The 19,001-nt window shown below is 46.7% G+C and overlaps 2 protein-coding genes across 3 annotated transcripts in view; one reads left to right on the top strand and one right to left on the bottom strand.

Moving 5' to 3' along the window:
- Window positions 1-97: 97 nt before the first annotated feature.
- UFD1 (ubiquitin recognition factor in ER associated degradation 1) lies at window positions 98-16,704 on the bottom strand. 2 transcript variants are annotated; one of them, XM_028528497.2, is made up of 12 exons: window positions 16,548-16,704; window positions 13,459-13,591; window positions 13,052-13,084; window positions 10,230-10,351; window positions 8,862-8,992; window positions 7,239-7,311; window positions 4,522-4,590; window positions 3,568-3,633; window positions 3,236-3,283; window positions 2,369-2,457; window positions 1,519-1,600; window positions 98-840 (listed from the first exon to the last, which is right to left on the bottom strand). In XM_028528497.2, the coding sequence occupies exons 1-12, from the start codon at window positions 16,548-16,550 to the stop codon at window positions 766-768; spliced, it is 924 nt and encodes a 307-aa protein (XP_028384298.1). In that variant the 5' UTR covers window positions 16,551-16,704; the 3' UTR covers window positions 98-765. The 2 variants fall into 2 exon arrangements, with proteins under 2 accessions (XP_028384298.1, XP_035870537.1); XM_036014644.1 differs by having other exon boundaries at window positions 13,485-13,591; window positions 16,548-16,695.
- Window positions 16,705-16,938: 234 nt separating this feature from the next.
- The window catches only part of CDC45 (cell division cycle 45), a 29,292-nt gene continuing 27,229 nt past the window's right edge, over window positions 16,939-19,001 (top strand). Inside the window, exons 1-3 of the mRNA XM_036014643.1 lie at window positions 16,939-17,449; window positions 17,577-17,636; window positions 18,659-18,751. Coding sequence (XP_035870536.1) covers window positions 17,399-17,449; window positions 17,577-17,636; window positions 18,659-18,751 — 204 coding nt within the window. The 5' untranslated portion in view covers window positions 16,939-17,398. The remainder of the gene's footprint in view (window positions 17,450-17,576; window positions 17,637-18,658; window positions 18,752-19,001) is intronic.

The following is a 19,001-nucleotide window of genomic DNA, read 5'->3' on the forward strand; positions in this document are numbered from 1 at the left end:
GATCTGAGACCAATACAAAATAGACAGGCCAGCAGAACCTTGGATAACTTAGTACTTTAAACTGGGAGTGGGGGATAGGGAAGGAAAAAGAGGACTGTTATCTTTAGCTTTTATTTATTCTAATATTCACATTTGTTCTTCACCATGAAGGTTTCCTCTGCCATAGAACATATTTATTAAGGAGCTAGTTATTTCCAAATGCACTCTAAAAGTAGAAATGCTTTCAGATCAGTTTTTCCTTCTGAGGAATGGTTCTTCTGGGAAAAAAACAATATATAAAATAAATACTTTGATTGCAGCCAGAGTAACGGAATAACCACTATTTATAGAGCACACATCTATTTAAACCACTTTTCTCTGGGCCAACAGCAATGTTTAAGCTACAGACCAACAAAAAAGAAAGGATAAAAAAGAGAAAGAACATCACAAGTTAGAGCAATTGAACCCCCTCCATTGATTTTTATCAGGAACGGGGGACTCTACTTCTGCTGAGGCAGTGGGAGTGCTCCTAGGGGCTGAAAGCAAGGAGTGGCAAGGAGGCCGCCTTTGGGACCTCAGACACAGCTTTCTCTTCCCCCAATTCAAGTACACAAAGTCCTGCTGTTCCACTTCCAGGTTAAACTCGACAATTCTTAGGTAATTCTAAACAAAGCTAAAGTGACAGAGCATTCTCTGCAATAAGTCTCATCCCTGTGAGAGCCAGTAACTAAAAGCCATTATGCTGCAATTGGTTATTTTATTTTCCAATCAGCTAACAGTCCCAACTTATGGCTTTCTTCCCTTTTTACGCAACGACTGCCCTTCTCCAGAGAAAGCAACGAATCTGCCTCCAGCTTCATCCTGTGTGAAGATAAAATACTATTTTCAGAAACTTCTCGGAAGTGTATAGAAAATGCTTTCTTCTGTTACTTATGTATTGTTCCATGCACCCATTTTCCTTCTACATTATTCATAAGAAATGTCTTTGAAATATAAATACAAATCAAAATCAATTAAATTGAAAACAGAACCACACAATCACAACTGTGTCTACCATAGCCTTTATTCTCAGGTTGAATGTATATCCTTTTGAAGAAGTACCAGATTTTTGATGTAAAAAATACACCTCCAAAAGAAAAATCACCTATAACTTTAGCACCCAAAAATAACATTTCTAGTCACTTTTCTGCACATGCTTTCATACATTATTTTCATACTTAATCCCCAAGCTTTGTCAGTGAATTTCTAATCCAGTACATTCTAAAACCTACAGAGAATTTCATCACTTGAGAGAGGCAGTCCTTTACCATTGGATGTTATTCCCAGGTAATGCAGTATTTTAAATTGCTGTAGTGAGTAGCTTAATGTGTTTGTACACAGCTGTTATTTCCTAGACTCCTCAGCAAGCTCTTCTCCCACCAGCAAAAAGGCGGCGTATTTTTTCTGAACCCTCAAAAACAGCAGGTATCTTTTATGTGTTTGTATTGTTAGTCAGTCATTGCTAGAAAATAAAACTCATTACCCATGAAGTATACTCACCTCTTCGACCTTTTTGATTAGTGGGCGTGAATTTCTGATGAAAGTGATTTTACCAAGTTTAAATTCATAATTGGGAATTCCTCTGTAAAGAAGACAGAAGATGAGAAATGTCAGTTCCAGGAGAAAAGGACTCAAGTTCTCTTTTGACAATCAAAGAGGAAGGCAAGCCAAAGAGATGACGAGTGTCCTCATTCCCAGAATGAGAATGGCGATTCTCATTCTGGGGTATGTGGCTGTACTGCACCCTGGTCTTGGGCCAGCCCTCCAGGAGAGAACCATCAGGCAACTGGGTCAGGGTCCTGGACTGCAGCGAGGGGTCACCTGGAGGCTTGGAATGCCCTCATCAAGTCTGTCCTCTAGCCTCATGGATCACCCTGGAAGTGGTACACTTGCACTAAGCTCATTTCACTCCTTCAGACAGTGGGTAAAAAACCCATTTCTAACATTTTTCTTCTGTTCTAACACATAGTAGACAGGGGGTATATTTCATCCCTGCCACCATCATGACAGCCACCAGGCAAGGAATCGGCTCTGAGTCCCTGGATCAAACAATACTCAAACACATCTCATGGAGGCAGCTCCTGCCTCCTGCTTGAGGGAAGTTATTAAGGTACTGTGACTTGATGAAGTCACAAAACAGAAAAATAGATTACTAGTTCACCAAGGAGAGCAGGTTAGGATGAGGAATGGGGGGTGGGTGGGTAGAAGGGATTCATCTACCCAGCCAGTCTCTTTGATTCAGACTTTGTCTCTAGAGCTGGAGTTCTCCTGCCCACCCCTGAGGTATGGCACAGATCCTCCCTAGATGGTGATAAAGCATTAGGCTGGAGCAGAGACAGGGCAGACCCACCTTTTAATGTCTCCAGGCTTGATTGGGGAGGGGCTGGGCTCTACACCTTTTTTCTTCCCATCCAGTCTATTCCCGGAGCCGGAGAAGGCCTAGACAGGCAAGCAGGAGAGTGTGGGTACACTGAGCCCCAAGAGTGAGCACATGCATGCTCTTTGCTGAGACCACTGCAGGGGGATGTCACCCAGTCCCTCAGCATGGGCAGCTGAGCACTCTAGGCTGTGAGCAGCCCCTCAAATGCTGTGAGCTGAAGGGAGCCTCCTGGCCCAAGAGCAGCCAACCCCCAGAGGCAGCCAGTAGCCAGTGACAAGTGGAAAGGTCTGACTCTGCCCTTTGCAGGGCCACCTAGTTTGGGGCCCTGAGGTGGACTACGGCCTTTGTTGCAACTGCCCTGCAGCTCAGCTTTCCAATCCTGCCTCCTCCACTGCCTCCCAGTGCGCCTGTGCCCTCACACTGGCCATCCCCACTTTTTCCCCAGGGAGACAGGCTGGCGGCAGCGCTGAGGGGGTCATGTTACAATTCACCTTCAAACAGTGCAGGTGAAAAGAGGACATGTTCTTAGAGATAAAGCAAACGCAGCCACAATGGTGAATCTAGGTGAAGGGGGTATGTGTGTCCATTATACTATTTTAACCTTTGGGTGGGTTAGAATGTTCAAAAAAGTTGTGGCTGCCTTACAGATTTGTTAGAAGGATTCCATAAGAAAGTGGATGTCAAGTGCCATGTAACTGACCAAGTGGCAGATACATGTGTGTACAGACACCCAGAGGCCCGATCCCTGCTGAGGCCCCTGGAGCGTTACAGAGTGGCTGGGAGGAGCAGATGGCACGGCAGTAGCACAGGAAGTAAAACACGTGTGCTGGTACTTACTCGGAAGCCCAGCTCTCCAGCATAGCCACTATGGTCAGCTTCTCCTTCCTGCCAAGGACAGAAAAATAGGAGATAATCAACTTTTCCCTAGGGCCCCTCATTTGTATTGTTGTCTCTGCACCCAAACAGCTGAGACATCTCCTGGGAGCAGAGCTGGAAGAAAAACAGGGAATGTGGCTGCAATGGCACCAGTAGAGGCCAGACACGGGCTAGCAGTCAGGACAGACAGACCAGGGCACATTCCCAAACCCGATTACCAAAGAGGACACCAAAGCTGCCAGGCTGAGCAAGGAAGGTGCTGAGCAGGGAAGGTGGGGAGAGAAACAACTTACAGTTGATTCCTCATGCTGGACTTGTCTTTCGGGTTCTTTGTAGCCCAGTGGAGCATCAAAATCCACCTGCGTTCCCAAGATGAAAGTAAAATTGTGAGACATGGGGGTGCTCAGACTTCCCTAGCTTGTCTGTTTATAACTGCGACGACAGATTTAGGCACAGTTGTAAGAAATAACACAGAAAGATGCCCTGTATACTTTTCCCAGTTTTCCCAATGGTGACATTTTTATAAAATTATAGCATAGTATCACCACCAGGATATTGACATCTACACTATTTGGAATTCCTGTTTTACAAGAACTCCCTTTGCAAGTTCTCATAATTTATCACCAGTGTAGTTCCGTGCATTCTTGCCCACAGTCAAGATACTGAACAGGATAACCCCTTCAAGCTATACTTCTATATCTACACCCAAACCTTTGCTGGTGGCCCTCTCCAGCGCCCAAAGCCCCTTGCAACCACTACGCTGTCCTCCCTTTCTGAAGTGTTGTCATTTCAAAATGTTATAAAAATGGAGTCAGTGTGAACCATTTGGGATTGGCTTTCTTCCCCTCAGCGTCATTCTCTGGAAAGCCAGTAGGCTGTTGTGTGTTAACAGTTCCTTCCTCCTCAGGAGCTGAGTAGCCTTTCTTAGTTGTTTTTTTGTTGTTGTTGTTTTTCAATTGAGAGCTTCCTTAGCTTTTAAGAAGATCCATTCCTTGGCAGGTCTGAGATGCCAGTGGATTTAGCCATCTCAGAACTAGAGGCAACTCTGCCACCTCCACTGGCCCTGAGAAGGATCACAAGGTCAGCAGCCTCCTCATGATGTTCTGGCAGCATTTTCCTCCTCGCTTACCCAAACAGTCCCTGGGGCGATGTGACAGTGATACCCCTCTGGGGCATTGGCCTGTAGGGCCTACCAAATACTCGTTTCCCCCAGGCCTGAATGCACTATAAGCAGCAAAGCCACTCACATTCATGTCACACTCGATGATGGACACGGCCTTGTCAGGCTTGGTCTCCATCACCCGTAGTTCATAGATCTGTGGGAAGAACACAGAAATCAGATGGACAGTTTCACGGCTGCCCTGGGAGCTGTGCAGCATTCACATCACTGTGGCTCCCTACTGGGTGCTTGCAGACAGATGCATCGTTCACCTCCATGACACCCTCCTCAGCCACACCTCCTGCTGTGACAATGAGCCTATGGGGGTGGACTGCCTTGGTGCCTGCCCATCACTCAACAGAAGTTATTTCCCAAAAGTGGTTCAAATCAGGCAAGGGAATTATGAATCAAATTGCAAAAGACATTTATAACCTTTATCCCAGAAAGCACCGTATTTTTCAGACTATATGACGCACCCCCCCCCAATTTGGGAGGAAAAGGGGGGTGCGTCTTATAGTCCGAATGTAGCTTACCTGGCTCACTATGGGGTGAGGGGGTGATGGCCTATGTTATTTATGTTATTGAATATTTTACCACATTTTTCTTCCTATTTTCCTCCTCTAAAACCTAGGTGCTGTCTTACAGTCTGAAAAATTTGGTACACTCCTAGGAATTTATTCATTTTTCCTTAATCCTCACCCAAGAATATGCTTTACTTAAATTTTAGAAAGGGGGGGGAGAGAGACAAGAGAGAGAAATATCAATGGGTTGTCTCCCATACGTGCTCCAAGCAGCCAGTGAACCTGCAACCTTGGTACATGCCCTTGGTACATGCCCTTGGTACAACATTTTGGTGTGTGGCACAACGCTCCACCCAACTGAGCCACCTAGCCAGGGCAGGAATTTATTCTAAGTAAATAATTAGCTTAATACACAGAGAGAAAATTCAAAGGGTGCTCACTCCAACACTGCTAACAGTAATAATATATGGCCAAAATTTAGTCATATATAAATAAGTTATAGTCACCAGCGGAATACAAAGCAGCCAAAAGAAAATAAATTAAAAAACCAGTTATGGTGCTATGTGTCTAGGATAATATCATGTTTGTAAAAACATACATTAAAAACATCCAGAGGACAGGAACTAAAAGTACCTAAATCTGTTTTTTTCAATACCACTTTAAGTTATTTCTTTTGACCCAGAGTATGCCTTGTTTTTGTAATGAACAGTCCAGGTACTCCCATCACTTAAAAAACCTAAACACTGGGGGGAAGCCACCAAAGTGAAGTGAGAAGGCTCAATGTGCCACATCTGTTCTTAAAAGCTTCTCCATTATTGCACAGAGATTCTTGAAAACTTCCTGTGTTTCTTGTGAGCCCACCAACACATTAACAACCTAGGTTTTATCCTGATTTAACTGGGTTCCACCAAAGGGCCCTTTAGAGTATCCAGTCTCCATGCTTCCATATAGCACATAATTTATTTTTCCCGTTCAGTCCAAAAATATAATCAATTTAGTTATATTTAGCATTACTACCTCAATATTAAGAACAATAACATTAAGACTACCTGTAATTAACTATGAAAGCTTATAAAATCAGTTCAAGTAGACAAGATCTAAACTGTTCCCCACAAAGCTAAAGGCAACAGGATTACTTCTTAGTTTTAGAGAAAAGTGTGATTCCAACCCCAAAACTTGAAAGTGAATATTCTCAGTACCAGATGCTGCAAAGAGAAGGAGCTGCTGGAGAACACGCCGGATCCTTGCTCTGACACCAGGGGCGTGACTGTCTTCTCCATCCTGGAGGAAGGGACTGGCTGAACCACAAGCTCCTGTTCATGGCCATGAGGGCCCCAGCCCCAAGGGGATGGGGCTAAGAGTGTGTGAAGGAGCTAAGAACTGGCCTCAGAGAAAAGGCATGCCAGGGCCATGGTCACTCCTGAGCACTAGGCAGTCCACCCTGATAGCAACTCTGTGAGGGTCAATCATGGTCACTGGCACAGTGGACAAGGGCTACCCATATCACTGCTCCATGCCTGTTAGGATGGCCTATCAGTAGGACTAACAACTATTACACCCTTCCTCAGACAAGCTGCCACAGAAAATGAGTAAGTGGATGCTTACTGTCTTAAATTTGTGGGAAATCATCTGTCACTATGCATGAAAAGAATGAGAAATGGAGGATGAAACATAATATTTCACTTTCCAGCTAAATTGTCTAGATGCAGACACCTAACAAGAATGGAATCATGGATGAACAAAAGTGTTGTTCAGACCTGAAAAACTTGTGTCAAGATGGACAAGTCCAAAGGACCCAAGAGAAAAAAGAAAAAGGACGTGGGATCCCATGAGGAGAGGAGACTTCAGGTGGCACCATCACTCAGTGATCCTGCTTCCAGGTGGCCCGCAGCACCAGAGGCGCACTGCATGGAAAACTCTAGGAGGGCCTATATACGTCCAGGGGAGGAAATCACAAGGACAAGGCCTCAGACTGGATCGTTTCTGTGTCCTAACAGCTTTGCAAAGCTCATCTCAGATTTTAGGAGCAATGTAGACCCTTCTAACTGGGGCACAATTGACAGGCTCGCCACCATGATACAGAGACCGATTAATGAGTATGACAGTGTTCAGCTCATTCACCTATAAATGTAATCAGTCAATCATCAAAACACAGTTACTGAATGATTAGTAAAGGTCTCTAAAAAGCAAACAATAGGCAGCAATTAGTTGACAAAAACCAGGTACCACAGATGGATGCTTCTCTCTCTCCAGGTTCTGCCAGCCACATGGCTGACACACTCACCTTCTCATTGTAGTTGATGGCAATCACATCCCCAGTGGTCAGACAGGCAAAGTTTCTCAATGCGTTTTCTAATCTGCAGACACTGTCAAGGCATAAACATAAACCGTGGCTCCAGAATCTGCCACTGTGACATGGCACATCCCAGAGAAGATCTTAGAGTCTGAGGGAGAGGCCAAGCTGTCTAGGTTCACTTCTCTTGGTCACGCAGCCTTTCATGGAGACAGCAACCTTGTAAAAAGGGCCTTGTGTAGACTGTTGCCTTCATTCCTTATTTGAAATGCACACTGCAGGAGTGCCCTGTCCTCGACTCCTCCTGATGACCCCTGAGCTGTCAAATCCGATCCACTAAGCCTCTGAGGTTGAAAATGGCCCCCGCATCACTGTTCTGTGCACCTTCCACATTCTCTGTTCTATGCTGACTGCATTTATCCAGGCTGTCAGCTACACCAGGGAGCGCTGGGTTGACTCTGATGATGAAAGTAATGCCCCTTCTCTGTAGACTAACAAGGTAACTACAAGAGAAATTGCTTCTGAAGGCAATCTAGTAAGAATGAAACTCATGTAAAAATTCAGAGAAAATCATGAGGGGCTATGATCACGGAGGCAGGCCCTGCTCCTTGATGCTGACAGCTAGACAAGCACCTCCAGGCAAAGCTCTGAAGGACAAGGTAATGAGACTTAGCCACAGGACACTGTCCTGCCTGTAGGATGGGAAGCCCCTACCACTGACTGCCGTGAGCAGAGCCCAGCACCCTTGCATGTCCAGGATCTGGCTGCAGGGGGTCAACACGCCACTCCACAGACACATTCAGTGGATGGCTCGACATGAGCCACCCGTATCTCGCACATGGCTGGAAGCAGGCTGCTCCTGAGCTCCTGCCTGGGGAGAGGGGGTGGAGGGCAAGTGGGGGCAGGTGGAGGTGGCTTTTCTTCTACTATTGACTTATCTGTGTTTTTTTTAAACATGCATTTTTAAAAACAAATAGGTGATAGAGTGGCTACCCTATAACATAATCTCAACAAGCCAAACTGAGGGCCCTAAGTTATTGTAGTCCACACACAGCTTGTCCCTTACCCACAGTGGTCACTCATTAAATTATAAACACACACATATGGCTTATGTTTAGAGGAGAACCTACCAAAAAAATCACTAGAACCTAAAACATTTGCTTTCCTGTGCTGAGAGAAAACTTACTAAATCACTGCTCTCCACTGGTTTCGAATGAAGAGCCTAAGCCTGGGTAAAAGGGGAGGCTGAGTGGCAAGTTCATAGACACCAGCGCCTCACAGGGGTTGGGGGCTGAGAGGCAGACCAGTTGGCCCCCTTCTATCGGGACATACTGGGCTTTGTGCTAGGTGTCCCAGTCCACCTGAAGGAAAGGTTCCAGTTTGCCCAGGAGAAAATACACAGAGAGAATACAGAAGAGGCCCACAGAGCATCTAGCGCACTTATGAGGCCCAGGTCCACAAGTTGTGGCAAATGTGTGGTTGAATGTCATTATTCTCCAATCACAGGAAATATGTGCTCCCCAAAGTAGGCACACATTCAAAAAAGCCCTGTGTTTTACTGACTGCCAGTACACCCCTGTTTTGTTCACAACCCTTCTCATCTCAAAAGGATACACTGCTTTAGGGTTGGTGATGTCTAGGAAGTCAGGACTCTGGGGCTGAAATTTGGAGTAAGTGGCCACTTGAAGGTTGACACTTTCCACCTGAACCAGGCCCCCTTCTTCCAACAGCAAATTCTGCATCATCTAGAGGAAAAAGAAGGATACATGAGTCTCCTGGAAATCAAATGGCCAGCAGGACTATCACCGATCCATACACTGGGTAGGCTGAAGCCTGACATACAGGTGGCTTCTTCCTTGGGAACCTATTCTGGACTGACACCCTGAGGAAGCCCAGGAGCCTAAGGTGGAATGGAGCCTGCCAATCAGCCAACAGAATGCTGCTTATTCACGGGTGTTGACTCAGCGGCAGCAGCTGAGAAATCCCAGGCAATCACCTACTCCTGCTGAGAGCTGGAAGGCCAGCTCAAGAAGAGGTGAGCCAGCAGTTTGCTGCTACATAAAAACAAGCACCCAAGGGATGTGATGTTTCTCAACAAAAAGGATTCAGTTAGTTTCCTGGTCCAAAATGATCTAAGAACCTAGACAAAGGGCCTTCAAGTCTATGGGTTGGAGAGAGAACCTTTGAGGTCCAGAGTACCCAGTATCACCCTTCCTCTCTCACCTCTAAAGAAGGGCCACGCAGGGGTCTCTGCAGATCCAGAGTGGCCTAAGAAGTTGTCACTGCCCAATACTTCAGCCACTCATAGTGCTCTACTGGATGAACTGAAGGCCTCCAACCCAGGAGGGGGACCTCCAGACACACAAGAGAATGATGCACTGAGAGGCAAGTGCTGGGGAGGGCAAATAAGCAAGAAAGCAAGTTCGGTCTGGGCTCTGAGATGTAAGAGATCCCAGTGGGATTGAGACTGGGAACCATCACAACAGAGGCCAGGCAGCAGGTGTGATGGAGTGGAGGCCTCCTGTGGGGAGAGGCTGGCCCTGCCCCGCACTCCAGGACAAGTGCTCTAGAGAGCGATTGTTTCTATGGCAACAAAGTATGTACTTTTAAAAAGGTTCAGTTATAAGCAAGACAGTAAACACACATTCCTGGCAACAGAACTGGGGTAGAAACTACTAAAAATGAGGAGAAAATGTATAAAAGTCTAAAATTCTGTACTTAGACCATTTAAAAAATGGTCCTGCTTCATTATCTTTAAAAAGCCTTACCCAGAAGATCGCAGGTAAATGGCATGGATATAGTGTCTAGTCTACCAGCTGAGTAACTATCAAAAAAAGGGCTATTTGGAATGCCCTTCCTCACTCTTATTCTGAGGGAAAGACACTTGCACATGCTTGGGGGAAGTGGGGGTGGCCCCTGCCTGAGGTTCCAGCCCCAAGACAGATTCACAAACTCTCCAGAGACCAGGACGGCCCCACTCACCCAGTGTGGCAGGTAGCAGATACCCTCGTCAGCGACAAATTCCAGCACACCGCAGTGCGTCATGCGGTCCGAGTTCTTGTTGGTCAGTTTGAACAGCATGGGGTAAGTAATGTTGAGTCGGCCTGAAAACAAGAAAGGCTATGTGACAAGGCTTCTGCAAGGGAGAGAAACCCTGTTCCCCCAACACGCTCCCCTAGAAAGTAGTCTCCTGGGCACCCACTGTGGATATACACAGCCTTGTCCCACCAGAGCAGGCACTCGGACCCTCATGGTGCTTAGTCTGTCTGTGCCTGCCCACCACCACACCCCACGTTCCCTGTGAGATTACAGGACCTGGCCCAGAACTAAGAAAAGTTCAGTGACTCAGGTTCTCAGCAGCAGCTTATACTTGTGATTTCCTGAAATTCCAATTTTAAAAGGTGGTGTGTTCACTCATTTGCAAATAATTCAAATGCCAATCACGTGCTAGACAAAACTGTCACTTTCAAAGGTTTTTAGTGAGCAAGCTGAGAAAAAAACAAGTGCTCCCAGGTGCAGTGGTGCTGTGGGAAGGGTGGGGCAGGAGGAACAGGGCTCTTCTTGGAAGATGTCCTCCAGTCAAATAAGGGTGGAAAGGCCAGGAAGGGAATTCCAGGCAGAGTAAGCAGCCTGAGCAACGGCACAGAGGGCAGGGGAGCCCAGCGAGTTCAGGAATGGCTGACAATTAGGTGAGACTGGGGCACAGGGACAAGTTATGAAGCCATCAGGAGGGGAGGCTGGGTGGGATACCACGTAGGGTGACTAACACTAGTCAGCAGTGTGGACTCTCAGCAGGGTCACGACATAGTACATTCCCTCAGAGGATGAGGCCACAGAGGGCCATAGGCAGGCAAACAGGACTGCTGGCATGCTGACTCAGAAGAGTCCAGGACTGGGACAGACCAACACAGCGAAAGGCCCTCACTTAGTCTTCCTATTACCCCTTTTATCTACAGAGAACTACAGCGCGCAGGTTCAGCAACATGCCCAGGATCCACGGCCCAGAAGTGGTGACACTGGGACTCAACCCAGGCTACTGGCCAAGTCTGGGGCTTAAATCCCTAGAAGCCCACTTCGGCCTGTTGATTTAGGCAAACATGGCAACAGAAGCTTCATTCTGCAGTCAGGGTGGTGTGGCAGACTCCATTCGGGACCCTCTACAAATTCTGGTAAAGCAGACCAAGAAACAAGCTTGGGCATGACACCACTGGTAGCAGAGGGAGAGCCTCCAGAAGTGGCTCTTCACTGCACAGGGAGTGGTGAGCTTGGGCGTTTCCCCATCACAAAGGGCTCTTGAATGCCGATAGTAGGTGGACAAGGGCCCACAAGCCAGGCTTTCTGGCCCCGGGGCACCTCCCAGCCGCAGAGCCACAGGAAGGAAATGAAGTCAGACAGAGTAAATTGGATCAGGCTCCAGCCAAGGGTTCAGAATTCTTGTAGTTGGAAGAAAACCCTGTGTTCCTCAGTCTGTTGGTTTTCAAAGTACATTTTGTGATTCAGAGAAATGCCTTGGGGCTCCCAAGTAGTCTGTTCTCACTCACTTACTCCAGCCTGAGCAGCAACCCTTTTTATAAATTTTGTAAGATTTGGACAGGTTCTCCCATAACTTAAAAGGTTTTAATAACACTGATCTAAATTCCACTGTCCCAATCCCTGAGTCTTGTGCAAAGGGTCACACTGGTACTCAGCTCCTGGGTCAGCTCAAATGGAAAGACAGGTTCTCTGGGGGCCTTCACCCCTCCTGTTATTACAGGGACCTGTCTGAGGGATGTGAACCCCTCAACTCTACCCACCCACTGGCTAAGATGAAGCCGGGATTAAAGGTTTCCACTGGGTGTGGCGACTGCTGCTGTTGGCATCGGTGAAGCCCTGATGGCTAACGGAACGGCTACCACGTTATGCCTTTTGGCAGGTGTTACATGGGTTCAGGCTGTTTATAAACACACCCCAGGGCAGCATCTAGGAGGACGTACTCCTGCCACATAGCAGCTCTGAGGGACAGGGGCTGTGTGTCCCTGTTAAAAATGAGGTCACTGAAGTTCAGATAGGCCAAGTCACTAGTCTAAAGCCAGGCTGTGCAAGGTGCAAAGTCCAAGCCAGAGTGACACCAGAGTTGGCACCCTTTTTCTAGGTGTACTGAACACCAAGTATGGGCCCTCCTGCTGGGGCCCTCCACATTTCCTGCTCCAGATGGGAGGAATTCACACCAGAAAAACCACTGACTCTCAAAAGGCAATGGCTGCAACTGTGGTCAGGGTTTTCTGTGTCCAGGTGGAGTGGGGCCAGGGCATGAGGACTCCAAATTGCTCTCAAGGCATGAGGAGGTCAGGGACAGAGGCAGGAGCCAGTAAGAGGGATACCTTCCGGGGCAGAAGACTGTTTTTGACAGGCTGCAGATGTACTAGGGCAGAAGGGGTAGAAATAAGGGCCTGGACTGAGGAAAGATGCTTGGGGAGGAGAAGAGAGCCTGCGATACAGCATCTTCTTGGGAGCAAACCATCGCCCTTTAAGAGAAGACCTACTAAACCCAGCCAACAGCATCCGCTGCCCAGGCCGTGTGGTAAGCACTGGTGCTCGAGAATTCCTTTAGTACTGATGGGATCAGAGACACGGGGTCCAGGGAGATCCCCTCCCAGAGGAGGGATATGGATCTGAATACTCATGGCCCCCAGGGCCACCTCACAGGAGCATCTATGGCCTCAGCCCTCACAGCCTAGCATGAATATTCCAGGGACAACTCCCAGCCAGATGTGACACCCATCTTTATATTACCTTGATGCTCAAGTCATGTAGAAAATACTTACTGAGTTGATCGAGGGCTGAGGGTGGCATAATTACTGTGGAAAGAACATTTTTAAAATATTAGAAAATAAAAATAAAGAGAATAGAATAAAAGCCAAAATGTAGTTTTCTGTTATATCTTTAGAAAGTATGAAAAAGTACTTATATGGTAGCCAGAATTTAATAATAATCTTTCAAAAAGAATTTCACTTGCTGTAATTTATTTTTGGGAACCAAATGGCTACTAGTCATAAATCTAATCTAATCATAATCTGGACCCCCCATCCCCACCCCAGCAAATCTGGGTCAAGCAATATTTTCATTGTAAGTAGCTACTGTTACACATGCTAAATAAGGATTTTTGAAGATTATAAGCACTGTAGGTTGAGGGCAGGAAAAATTACTATTCAAAGTAAAAACAAGCACATACTCTTCCCGCCTTTCTCCACATCTGACCTGTCATTAGGCCCTGCAAGCATGGACACGGAGAAGCAGCGGTACTGCGTGGAGAAGCGGTTCTGGAAGACCCGGGGAATCGGGTGGTCAAACATGTTGAAAGAGAACTAGAAGGAGAAAAGAGATGCCAGAGTTAGAACAAACAAAGGTACATCTCGTCTCATCAAAAGCCAAAACAGATCAGGGTAGTTAAGGCTGCTAAACACTGTCAAAGAACAAGATGCAGCGAACTCCTGGAGGACCACAGCAGCCTGCCTGAAGCCCTTTTTGGTAGCACAGTGAACCTCAAATCTGTTTCCACCCTTTGTGCCATGCTCAGTCTGTCCTCTGATCTAGTCTCCACCATTTTTAGATGGTATGATCTTACTAAAATAACTGGGCACAAAGCCTATTCTTAACCTCTTTCAGCCATGCCCTCCCTCCCCCTATATACATGCTACGATCTAGGTAGGACTTCCACACACCTCTGGGACAGGTTACTGAAGGCCCCACAATCTCTTACACCTGCCATCTCCTCATCCCCCCACACTCCCACCACTGATCTGATTCCTCTGCCTGGTACACTTCTCCTCTCGTTAATTAAAAAAGCATCTATTTATTGAGTGCCCACTATCTCCCAGGCTCTGATCTAAGCACTAGGGGAACATCACTCCAGGGATGTCTGTTTACTAACAAAACAGGTACAATCTCTGCCCTGGAAGAGCTGACATTCAAGACAAGGGAAACATGCAGAAGAAAACGCCTGCTGTCAGGAGGTGATAAATGCTCTGAGGACAACAGAGGTTAAAGAACAAAGAGCTCCTGGAAATGCTATTTTAAATGGGTGGTCAGGAAGGTACCCTACAGAGTCTGAAATGCCCAGAGAGGGAGCCAAGCAGAAAAACAGGGAATGGCATCCAGACAGTGGGGAGAGTGGCATCCAGTGTTTTCATCTCTTCCCCTTTCCTTTCTCCAGGAAACTTCCCTGCTCTGCCCAGGGTCAGGGCTGGTGCCCCTCCAGTGTGCCCTCAAGTTGTGCTACCCCCTGGCACTCTTTCCCTCCTGGGACATGGTGCCATCAAGAAGGTTAAGATCCCAACTCTTAAAGCCGTGCCTTATCATGAAGCTTAGAAAACATATTACACAGCAACCTGGGGACTTCTCAAAGTACTTCAATTATGACATTTCCCCAAAAAAGAAAAAAAAAGAATATAATAGTACAACAGGGTCTATATCCAAAAGAACTGAAAGCAGGGTCTTGAAGAGATATTTGCACACCTATGTTCACAGCAGTGCTGTTCACAATAGTGAAGAGGTACAAACAACAGAAACGTCCATTGATGGACAAGTGGATAAAGAAAATGTGGTGTATACATACAATGGAATAGTGTTCAGCCCTAAGAAGGAAGGAAATTCTGCATATGTCATGTGTATAAACCTTGGGGACATTATACTACACGAAATAAGCTGAAGGCAAAAAACTGGGCGATTTCCCTTATATGAGTTCCCTAGAGTGGTCAAATTCAGAGAGACAAAAAGTAGAACGTTGGTTTTGAGGGGCTGAGGGATGGGGAAATGGAGGATTGTTTAGTGGGTACATAGCTTCAGTTTTGCAAGATGAAAAAGCTCATGTAAACATTATTCAACTGTACACTTAAAAATTATTTTTTTACCATAAGTTTTTTAATAAAACCCAAAATGACAAATATATCTTGACTTGATTCCAAAAATACATTAAGTAGAGGGAAAGCCATCTACTGATGAGTTTACTAGCAGTTCCAAAATTAGCAAGCTGAATCAGTCATCTTCTCAAAATGCAACTACAGCACACTCCTGCTTAAAATCTCAAATGGTTCTTCATTCCCTGTGTTCTAGCAGTTTTCAAGCCTTTGACTCTCTTCTTTTAACCAACAGAACTCTGTTCAACACCATCTTGGCCAGAAGTGGAACAAATGAAAGTGTTTCTGGATGAAAGAAGGAAGAAGAGTAGGGGCCTTCCTGAGCCCCTCTCACTACCCCCACTCCATCTAAACCATTTCTTCTCTGCAACACGAAAGAGGAAGATAGGGAAAGTACTTAATACCCATATCAACCTGCCTTCAACCCACCCAGACACCTGACTTTCTGCCCCTCCCTGCTGTTCCCCACACCAAACCCTCTTTTCCTTTATAATAAGCCCAATGCTTAGCATATTGCCTACCACGTATCCGGTATTCAATGCCTGTTAAGTGGATAAACTTGAGAATAGAAGTATGATTCCACACCGACCCGCTCAGGATAAAATCTAATAATCACTCCTTGTTTTTACAAAAATGAACAGGCGACATGGAGGCAATGCTATGTACAGGAGTAATTAGACTTGAGCTTCGCAGACAGACAGGCTGGGTTTCAAATTTCCAGTCCCCATTTTTGAGACATAAACTATCTACCTCTTTGAACCTTAGTTTTCTCATGGTTAAAACAATAATTATCACTCTTGCCTCCAAGGGCACCGTAGGCTTTAGATGAGGTACGGTGTAACGAGGGACTGTTTTTTTGTTGTTGTTGTTTTGTTTTTAAAGAGCCGTGTAAAATGAAAAGCGCCAGCAAATATTAGCTATTACTGCTACCTTTACTGAATCGCTTAAACAGCTGGAGACATGCTTACTACCCAGGCAGACCCAGGAGGTACTGGGCTAGTCAAGGATCTGGGGCAAGAGCGGAGTGTTCCTGCTAACAGGGACATTCCCCCCACGCAGTCTTCCTGAGCAGCCCCTGATTCTGCTCCTCACCCCAACCACCTTTCAATTAATTTGGTGTTTATGGAAACCTGTTCCGTGTCTACCACTTGCGAAACCCGTGGGTGGAGGCAAACACAGAAGGAGCTCAAGTCCAGCTGAGAAGAAACGCTAACTACGTCTCCAACTACCGGGGATGGCCCACGACCGTTCGTGGTCAGGGGTTCGGCTCTGGCCCGACGCTCCCCGGACGCGCAGACGGGCCTGACTCAGGCCCGGGTGACTCGGCATCTCCCCAGCCGTCACGTCCGCCCCGCAGGGTCCCAATCCCGGCCCCAGCTCCCGAGCCCTGCCCCGCCGCGCTCACCATGATGGCGCCTCTGACTCGCGGATGCCGCTAGGTCCAGAAAACGTTAAGACCAGGGGCGTCCAACTTGCTCCCCTCACAGCCGCTGCCGCTGCCGCCTCAGTTTGGAAGTCCTGGGAGGCTCACCGGAAGTGCCGGACTTGAGATCCGGGGGGAGGTGCCGAGGACACGGCTCGGTGGCCAAAAAGAAAAAGACAGGCAAAGGAACCTGGGTTTAAAGTTTTCCCGGGATGAACACTGAAGTATCTTTTCGAACTTGTGTCCACTTTAGATGAATTCAAAACATTATTTAAAATTACATTTTGATAGTATCCCCCTCTAGGCGAACTTACTAGGGCCCATTTTCGTTACTGACTACATTACCCAAGATGCACTAGACCTTCTGGTCTTTGCTGCAGCCTTGGAGGACTCGAGCGGAAGTAAGCTACGTGTCCGCCTTCGAAATAGACCAAGAGCCTATTGCAATTAGGAACTGACGCCTTCGTTCGATGTATAAATATATTTAATTTTTTCTGGAGTTCCAGTGGGGGAGTAATAGGCTTCTGTACCCAAAGGAAAGATGTCCACAGACCTTGGGGTTTCTGGGTAAACGAGAGTCAGAGTGGCAAAGTGTTTTCGTCCGGCTAGTCGATGATGCGCCTTGGGGGAGGGACAGAGTTTTCCAGCAATGAATGGCGGAGCCTTACAGCTGCCGCAATATGAACCAATCATAAAGGAAGAAAGGCGGGAATTAAGTAGCTATTGGTTGGCCCCTGGGCCAATTGGGAAAATCCTGATTTGGCGGGAGTCTTGACCCCAGCCAGGGCTCTAGGTGACTAAGTGTGAGCTCTGAGTGTCTGGCCGCCGTGGTCATGTTCGTGTCCGATTTCCGCAAAGAGTTCTACGAGGTGGTCCAGAACCAGGTGACCCCCCTTTCTTGGGCTCCGAGGCTTTTCACGGGGAAGGGATTGAAAGGGAGCGGCTGTGGGAGAACGGGAAGGGCCCGGGTTAGGGGCTCTGCGCTCAGCTCTCCCTCTCTTTACCTGACAGAGGGTCCTTCTCTTCGTGGCTTCGGACGTGGATGCTTTGTGCGCTTGCAAGATCCTTCAGGTGAGCACTGAGGACCCTGGGAGGGTGGGACTGGGCGAGATGTGAGGGTGCAAGGTGGGCATGGGCGGGAGGTGGGGGGCATAGAGTCTGGAGGGAACTTGGTAGGGTGGGGAACGGGAAGGGAGGTAAGGAGCAAGGGAAGGAACCCCTTCCTAGGTGAGAGCGCTGGTTGGATGGGGCCTGGAGCAACAACTGAAAGCTGGGGAGAGGGACTTTTGAGAGGTAGCTTCCTTGGGGCAGTATTGAGTGGGTTAGGAAAAGATCAGGCAAAAGTCAGGGAAACTAGGTAGTAGTTTTGCATAAACTAGGCAGAAAATGACTGCGTTAGAGAGACCTGTACACCTGTAGTGCTTCTGAAATGTGGGGTTTGAGACAGAAGAATCTGTGACAGTTTAGGGCATAGTGGTATCATACGCAATACTGGAAATGCAGGATAGCCTATTATGGAAGGAAGGTCATTGGTTCAGCTTTGAATATGGTGTGATGGATATTTACGTGAGCTGTGATGAGGCCCTTGCTTCAGGAACTACTTCCAAGCAGACCTAAAAAGCTCTGACCAGTGTGGCTTGGCTGGTGTCATCTTGCAAAGCAAAAGGTCGTCAGTTCCATTCCCCATCAGGGCACATGCCTGGGCTGCAGGATCCTCGGGTCAGGGTGCTGATCAGGAGCAACCAGTTGATGTTTCTCTCTCATTGATGTTTCTCTCCTTCTCTTTCTTCCTCCCTTCCACTCTCTCTAGGAATAAATAGATAAAATCTTTTTTTAAAACAAGGACCTAGAAATAAGATCACCTTTTCTCCCAATGTTTTTCTTTGGTAATTTTCAAAAGTTTGACAAAGTTTACAGAATAGCATAGTAAACACTCACATCCCCATCACCTAGTTTTTCCCATTAATATTTTACTAACCTTACTTTATCATATGAGATTTGTCCCTTGACAAATCTTATTTTTTTTTAAGTGCATTTCAAGGTAAGTTAAAGACATTCCAAATGTGATAGGCCTTGAAATGCTCTCTCTCCAGGCCCTGTTCCAGTGTGATCACGTACAGTATACACTGGTTCCTGTCTCTGGGTGGCAAGAACTTGAAACTGCATTTCTTGAACATAAAGAGCAGGTATGCAAAACATACTTTGGAATAATTAGGCTTTTTTAAACTCAATTACAACTTGTTATTTTAGTATCAAATATATTAGGCAATATGGAGGAGAAAAACAAGCTTTATGTCTGGGTTACGTATCTTCAAGTCAAGAACAACAAAAAAGGTAATGAATATGGATAGCCTCTAACTTTGAACTTGTGTTGCAGACATTTCACTATAAGGTAATTGGAATTTAGCAGTTTGTTTTAGATATGGCCTAGTTAAA

Source organism: Phyllostomus discolor, chromosome 13 (genome assembly GCF_004126475.2).
Source record: "Phyllostomus discolor isolate MPI-MPIP mPhyDis1 chromosome 13, mPhyDis1.pri.v3, whole genome shotgun sequence".
NCBI classification, from domain to species: Eukaryota; Metazoa; Chordata; class Mammalia; order Chiroptera; family Phyllostomidae; genus Phyllostomus; species Phyllostomus discolor.

Excerpts from the sequence above, each read along its gene's own strand:
- UFD1 (XM_028528497.2), bottom strand. Across the intron at positions 13,085-13,458 it reads TGTGGAGAAAGGCGGGAAGA|TAATTATGCCACCCTCAGCC; the intron begins GTATGTGCTTGT and ends TTCTTTCCACAG. Across the intron at positions 3,634-4,521 it reads TCATCGAGTGTGACATGAAT|GTGGATTTTGATGCTCCACT; the intron begins GTGAGTGGCTTT and ends TTGGGAACGCAG.